Below are 7911 nucleotides of genomic sequence, written 5' to 3'. Positions count from 1 at the left end.
GGTATAGTGCCATGTTTTCTTTAGATGAACCTTCTTATAACTCTTAGGTGTCTATTGGTTCTCAAATTATTAATCATGATGAATAAGTCTGTGTTCTTGTCTCTAACTGCATAATTTTATACACTCTGGTCACATCCCTTCTCAGCCTTCATTGTTCTAGACTAAAGAGTGCACATTTGTTTAATCTATCTTCATAAGACATTCTGCCCCCCCCAACCTCCCCATCCTTTTGATTATTGAGTGGACCTTATCTGGATCGTCTCCAGTTCCATTATGTTATTCTGGAAGCGGTAAGATCAGACCTGCACGTGTGTGTGTGTGTGTGTGTGTGTGTGTGTGTGTATGTGTGTGTGTGTGTCTGTCTGTCTGTCTGCCTGCCTGTGTCACTGTGTGCATTCTCCAGCTCTGAACCTCTAACTCTGTCTCCCTCCCCAATTATGAATCTTGTAAAAGAAGATTGCCCAAGACCCTCTACCCTCTGTTCAAACTGCAGAGAAGGCCCCTTGGCCCCAGGCTGAAGCCTCCTTTTTCTCTCTGCGCAGCTTTGGCCCCAAGGGGCAAAACCGGCTCCCTGTCTGGCTTGAGAGGCTGGGAGGTGGATAACTAGGATGGGGAGGCCGGGGAGGGGGGCGGGGGGGGGAAGAAGGGGGGTCTTGCGCAAGCGCACGCTGCTGCACGGACGCCAATGCTGCTGCCTCCCAGAGCAGAGGGAGGCAGAAGAGGAGGGAGGGAGAAGAGGGGGAGGGACTGGGAGGCGGCACTTGGGCTGCAGCTTTCAACCAGAGGCAGTCAGTCCCTCTCTGCGCTCAGGAAGACCAAGAGAGGCAGCGGCAGAGTAGGATGCTCTGCGGGGCGTCCTGAGCCAGGGGCTCTTGAAGCAGCTTCAGGGACAGGGGCAACTGGACAGCTTTCACCATGCATCAGTCCCTGACTCAGCAGCGGTCCAGCGACATGTCCCTTCCCGATTCCATGGGTAAGTCCTGTCCTCCGGGAGGCAGCAGTAAGGGGGTAAGTGCGTTGTCCTTAGGACAGCCAACTCCTGGCTGCCCCAGTGCCAGAGAGAAGACTAAAGGGATGGGGGTCCACAAACTCGAGTATCTGGGAGGTGAACCAGAGCCCCAAGGGAGCGGCCCAGCTGTGACAAGTGTGACGCGTTTGGGATTAGAGCGCCAAGCTAGGGCTGGAGTATCTTTACCTAGCCTGGAGTGTGAGTATGTGTAAGTATGTGCGTGCGTACCTCTCTTTCCTCTCTCTGTCTCTGTCTCTATCTCTATCTCTCTGTCTCGTCTGTCTCTCTCTCTCTGTGTGTGTCTCTGTGTGTGTGTGGTGTGTGCACGCAGACTTGCAGGCTGTGGTAAATCTCAGCTGTCTGGGCATCAAAACACTTCCTTCAACCTGCGCCTTTGCTTTTGATTCGACGCTCCTTCTTTGCAAAGTCCACATCACTTTTAAGATCACGACTAATGATAATTACAAGAAGCAAGGTCTTACCTCCTCCCCCCTCAACACAGATACGCACGCACGCAATCTAGGTAATATCTTAAAATTCAGACCTGCAATGGACACTTGGCAGACCAGGGGTGTGGGGGGTGTGCTACCCAAGGGAATGGGGGGGTAGGGTAAGAAGAAAGGGTATGCTGGCGGGACTGGAATTCATGAAGAATCATTCAAGACAGCTCAGCCTGGACATACGCAGAAGAACGATCAGTCCTTGAATTTGATTCTCATTCTGCTCCAAAGGCATAAAATGTGTGTGTGTTGGGGGGTGGGTAGGGAGAATAAGATCCAGCGCAAGCCCGCGCATCTTCTCCAGTCGCGCTTTCCTGTTCAGCGGAATGAAGGGGGAGGGGCACCTTTCAACACCTTCCTAAAAACGAGGGGACTGCTACCATCTTGCACCAACTTGGAGGTTCCTCGAGGGTGCTTTTCGGTAGCTACAAACGAATTTTAAGAAATAAAAAACAAAACCCAAAACCAGTTGCATTTCGCCGTTAGGCACTTCCTAAGTCTTCGCTGGGAGAAGAAATTAATTTGGAGTCTTGGGTAAGTGGAAGGGCATCGTGGAGCCATAATTCTACTTAAGCTTAAAATGTGCCTTGGATTCACTTAAATCAAGGCCAATTCGTCTTTTCTCTCATGCTTCCCATTCTGCAAAAGTCCTCTGTCCCGAATCTCTGTCATCCAGTCTTCTCAGCTCTTCTCAGACGAATTTGCTGGAACATCCACAGGGGAGGGGCAAGGAGAAGATTGAGCCCAGCGTGAGATCTCTGCTGCCTGCAAAAGACTCAGTCGCACCAAATTTCGTTCAAGGGCCCCTGAAAAAGTGTTACCAATCTGGATGGTAGAAGTTTATCAGTAGAAGCCCTGCGCTTTTCCTTTTTAAGGTCGTGGTTATTTAAAACGGGATGCAAAATGAGGGTCCACATCCAGAACCCAGCAGTAGCAGACTTCCCAGAACCCTCTCCGACCCCATGCATACACAGGCATACAGAACTCCAAACGCACTCCTTGCCTTGGCCAGCTGTGGCGCTACCATAGCCCAGGCTCCTAGACATCTAGCTACAGCATGAAAGAGCTGGCGGAGGGTTCTGCAGAGCCCATCCCAACTGCGTGCAACAACCACCTGCAAACCACCCCTCCCCACCCAGAACTCTGTAGCCACGGGGACTGTGCAGATTGGAGGCCCAGGGCTGAAAGCTTTGCTACTTGACACTGCTCTGTGGGTTTCAGAACAAGATGAAGAGAGTTCTCTCTTGTATTCCCAGGGCCCCCAGCCTGTCTTGCATTTTTCTGTCTGCCCAACAAGCTGAGTCTGGCATTGCAGGGAAGGGAATCATAGATCTCATATAGAAAGGGACAATCATCACGAATAGCGCTTGGAAAAAGAATCCACAGGCTGAAGTCAGTAGAATATTCTTGAGTAGACTGATAATTCTAGGTTCACACGGTGTGGACAGAGGAGTCTCCCCGGAGTTCCCTGGCGCTGGTCCCACAGCCTAGGCCTGAATCAGCATCTAGGATACTTCTACTTAACTAAGCTCTGGGTTAGTGTGTTTCTGCTTCCAAAGGCAGCATTTCTGAGGGGATTCCTTTTTATAGGCAAAACACAGCCACATCCCCCAAAATAAAATGTCACACACTCACATAATGTCACACACTCACACACACAGACACACATGCCTCACTGCATCAAGGTGCCTGTACTACTTTTGTGGGCTGACTTGGGATCAGCTGTTAGTCGAAGGCTCTGTAGGAAGCAGACATTTGGGAATTGTGAAGATAGTAATTTGACTCCTGTGCACCTCCATCAGCTTCAGTAACCCCCTCCTCCACTTTGGCAACAGCGCCCCCAAGCGTTGATGCACCTCTACTACATCAGGGCACCCTCTTCACGTCTAACAACACATTTCTAATTTACCATTTGTTTGTTTGTTTGTTTTAACGTTTCCATGTCCTGAATAATTTAACAAAATGGTGAAGGTAGTAGGTTCCGGCAGCTTTAGGTAGACATTTGGGAGACTGGCAGAGCATTGCGGTTCTTATGTGGGTAGCCACCTGTTTCTAGGGATGCTCAAGGCTGGGGACTTCCCGAGATCCACTCTGCGGCAAAGCTGACTCAGGTAAGCAAATGCAAATCCATTCAAACATTCAAACCTGAGAATTACCATGTCACTAACGCCACAGCGTACCAAGCATCTTTGCTACATCTCAATAAACATTACCCATTCTCTTTGGGGGAGGGCTATCAAGAAATATATACAGAGTAAAGCATACGTGTGCAGAGGCAGCAGCCTATCTTACAGACACTCCAAGCCTGGCTCCCGTCAGATACACAGTCCTGGAACTAGTGGACATATGGGTTTGTGGAAGAAACCTGCTGTCACAGTTTATATACCTACTGAGTAAGGCACCTAGACCATTAGAAACCAAGCTAATGGGTGGTTAGAGTAGCCGGGGGAGGGGTTGATTAAGATAAACTTTGTGGTGGAGGAAGTTTTGAGCTTGCTTCAAATGAAGAGAGGAATTCAGATTCAAAGACAGATGAGGGCTTTGAGTCGAGGGACAAGATGATCCTGTCTGGAAAGGTGAAGCATGGCCCCAGAACTCCATCACAGACCTCCCCCCATATCTGGCCTGGAGGTGGGGCACTGCAGAAAGGGAGAGCTGCAGTACTGCAGAGAGGCTGCTGCGGGGAGCAGGCAGTGCCAATGATGGGATGTTCAGATTTTCACTGCTATTGCTTGCAATAGGAGTTTAAATACCAGGTACCAAGGCGGTGAAGCTCTTGTGGCTTTGACACATTAGCCACAGAGTTTTCCAGTCTGGGGAGCTCTCAGAGTATACCCTGTTTCAAAAAGTTAATTCTATGAGCATAGCCAAATTCATTTGCAGGATTCTTCCACTAGAGGGAAAACAATGATGAGATATTGCCACTTGTTTCTTTCTTCAGTGACCATTAGCTACTCCTTTGCTGTGTGTGTGACACACAAAAGGCACTGTCCCAGCTCTTGAGGGTATTTTTAAGTAGCTCATGGCATCTGAGTGTTTAAAAAATATTAATCTGTTAAATAAAACCTAAATCAGATGGTCCTGTGCTCACAGAATCATCACCTAAAACCTGTCCCAAATTGTACCTTAGCAAGAACAGGGTTTTCTTGCCTTCTAAAATAAAGCAACAAGCAGGTAACTGACCTGAGTCCATACAATTATCTGACTTTTAGGATCCCTGGCCACACATTCAGAGTACTTTAAGGTATGCCTTATTCCAAGTACAAATGGACTTTATTAAATCACATTGAAACCACAGGCAAATGAGGGGGTGCCTTTTATTTCAAAAAGAATTTACCTAAAAGTTCTTTAAAATAGTCAACTCCCCAAGTGCAATTAAAGGCATTTGACTTTATGCAATTAAGGTCTTTGTAATATAAAATAAAGGGTGACTGGCAGATCAGACTTTCTCTAGTGCCCTAAAAGTTTTCTTAGCAATTTGATTCAAAACAAATTTCATCTGGAGATAAGCCTCCTGTAGGGTGGTGGGATCTTTCAGCTTTTCAACAGACTGAATTTCAATCCAGATTCTAAAGCAAATGGGGGAGGAAGGTTTTTAAATGATACCACATGGTTTGCTGAGTCACTTTTCTGACCTGACTCCTGTGCTTTTAAGAGTTAGAGTGATATTTGCAAAGAAGACTCAAGGGCTGTGGAGAAGATTAAAGGTCAGTAGGTAGGAATGAGCAGGCCAGTGAGGCAATAAATTAGAAAGATCCTGGCGACATTCATGCTCCTCCAGCTTAGTCTCTAAGGTGACATAGTCTCTACGTGAGCTGGTCTTGGTGTATTGGGGGGGGGGGGGCGCAAGAAAGACTAGAGTTCCTGTGTGCATGGCAAACGGGAAGGCAAGAAACAAATGGAGGCTGTGTTGATAAATAGCTATTAGAACCCCACGGTGAAACCTGGACACTCACCAAGTATCTACCATGAGATGGAATCAGGAACCCTGGTTCACAGACTCCTTTGGGTACTGGGAAGGCAACATGACGGATAAGGAACCTGCAGGTAGATGAAAGAAAGAAATCCTGTCCATCCTAACCCTACCCTTCTCTCCCTTTCCTGTAACCACACAGCTGCAATCGCCGATCATGCGGTCATTTGCACCCCTGATCCCACAAACAAAGGATCCTGATGTCATAAGTGTCTAGGGACCTTCCTGTCTTTCTGCATGGGGGATGGCTTCCTAGCTCACTGCAGAGCAGACTCATTTGCAAGTCCCCTTACCTCTCCTCCCACGGTGAGACAGGAACATTAATGTTTGATAGGGGCCTGTACCTGCTCAAACCGCTTTCTACATTTTGGTGTAAAACAGCCTTAGAATAGTATTGTTTTAGACTTGTACCGGATGAGTCACATCTCTTAGTTTCGAGGATGATGTCAGGGGAGGCCGCCAGCCCCTTCCACCCCTTCCCCCTCAGAGCCTTCCGCAAAGATTACACTGGGAAAGCCAGGGTGGCATTCTAGACACTGTTCTCTATGGAAAGAGGTTTCTGTAGGAGGCGGTGAGAACAGGCATAGCCCCTGCTCCCCATGTGCTCTCACTACCAACAAGCCTGGGTTTGCCTTTCACTCCTCCTTCCACGTTTCCCTTTTCTTTCCCTCAACTGTAGTGCAGTCTGGTTAGCTTCTCTGCTCCGCTGCAGATGGTGGTGCAGCGAGGCCTCTCAGAGTGCTAAGTCTTATGAACAAGCAGAACCAAAGGCTCTCCTTAGTCCCATTCACGATGTTTACAGCTACCTACTGCTTCTTTGTCCCTATCCTCCTTATGGCTTCAAGGGAACTGGATCCTAAAAGCCTTGCCCATTTGTTTTCTTTTTTTTTTCCCTGAGAACTCCTAGGTGGTTAATTCTACCATTGTATTTCCTGTGGAGAACCCCTTCCTTGTGCTAGAAAAAAGGAGTAAGATAGTGCTTAGTTCCTAGAGTAGAGCAGTGCTTGGTTCTTTAAAAATTGTAAATTGAAGTGAGCCTAGATGCCATTTTTTCCTATCTGACTTAATAGGCTTGGTTTTGAAAAAAAAAATTGCTTGGCGCTATCATGTCTGATAAGCCCGGGGCAGGAGCAGGGGCCTCTTGCCGTTTATGTCATCCTCACGTAAGCATAAGTGTGTGTAAGTTATATCTTTCTCATCTACTTTCTCCGATACAAATCTTTGTGGACTAATAGCCTTCAACCATTTACTTTATTACATACATTTATTATGTGGCACGTCTGGCCAACGCACCCTTTTTAAGTTTATGCACGAGGCAGCAAATGTCAGAAATAAATGAAAAAAAAAAATAAGATGCTGGTTCCTGGCTCAGTTCTGATATTTACACTAAAATGAAATTTCATATCCCTAGCTTCTAAGTAAAAAGGCTCTTAGTTACCTACTGGCTTTACAATATTTTCACTTAATACCCTCATACAAATACTCACCATCCGTTGTATGTTTTTATAACCTGCCAAAAGGAAAAAAAAATTCCACTCCACTAAGTGGGTATGACACATCTTTTCTAGAATGTCAAACACACAAAATTGTCTTGCTGTTACATACTGGTTGTTTATTTTCAAAGAAGCAGTATATTTTTTATTAGAAAAGTGTCACCGTAATTCCATTTCCTAGAGACAGCCCAGTTACAAATAGGGGGAAGAAAGAAAAATCTTCTGAGTGTATCTTTCTTTTCCCAGATGACACGAGCAGTTTCAATGTCTCTCTCTTGCTGCAGGAGCCTTCAATCGGAGGAAGCGGAACTCCATCTATGTCACCGTTACTCTGCTTATTGTGTCCGTGCTAATTCTCACAGTTGGCCTCGCTGCGACGACCAGGACCCAGAATGTGACTGTGGGAGGTTATTACCCAGGAGTCATTGTAAGTACAGAGAGCACAGGTTGGCCTCCGGAGCTTGTTTGCTACAGGGTTTGTGACTCTTCTGTGATGGTTTTCAATTCTGTGAGAATTTACAGTGTTTGCTCCAATTTCCTCTCTGTATCTTTGGAAGTACACAGAAAGGCAGCCCTCCTTAGGAAAAACACTACTGCACCTAGAAGCCTCCCAGTGTCTTTCTTAACTAAGACTGGGATGCTAAGCAAGTCATCTTATTGTCAGGGGTTTGTTTTCTGGTGTTAGGAGATGCTCCTTTCTAGCATTCATTTTAGTTAAGTTCCTGCCTCCAAGTGTTTGTTTCCCTATATGAGGTCACCTGGTCTTTCCTGGATTCTGACACCTCTACTTTCTATGGCCAACAGCACTCATTCATTTGCAAAGGGGTCCTGCCAAGAAAAGGTGTGGAAGATATATTCTTAATTCATGCATATTTATTCATTTGCAAATCATATATACATTCACAAAATTAGGTAAAATGGAAATTCAAACATTAG

General features: G+C 46.5%; 1 protein-coding gene across 5 annotated transcripts in view; it reads left to right on the top strand.

Moving 5' to 3' along the window:
* Positions 1-915: 915 nt before the first annotated feature.
* Positions 916-7911, top strand: part of TMEM255A (transmembrane protein 255A) — a gene marked incomplete at both ends in the record, with an annotated part of 50796 nt that continues 43800 nt past the window's right edge. For all 5 annotated transcript variants that reach the window (XM_080910377.1, XM_080910375.1, XM_080910378.1 and 2 more), the window contains 2 exons: positions 916-973; positions 7260-7402. In XM_080910377.1, the coding sequence (XP_080766503.1) occupies positions 916-973; positions 7260-7402 (201 nt within the window). The remainder of the gene's footprint in view (positions 974-7259; positions 7403-7911) is intronic.

The sequence above is a fragment of the Micromys minutus genome (assembly GCF_963924665.1).
Source record: "Micromys minutus genome assembly, chromosome: X".
In the NCBI taxonomy this organism is placed as follows: Eukaryota; Metazoa; Chordata; class Mammalia; order Rodentia; family Muridae; genus Micromys; species Micromys minutus.
Note: the sequence above shows the minus strand (reverse complement) of the source record. Positions and strands in the feature narration are given on the sequence as shown.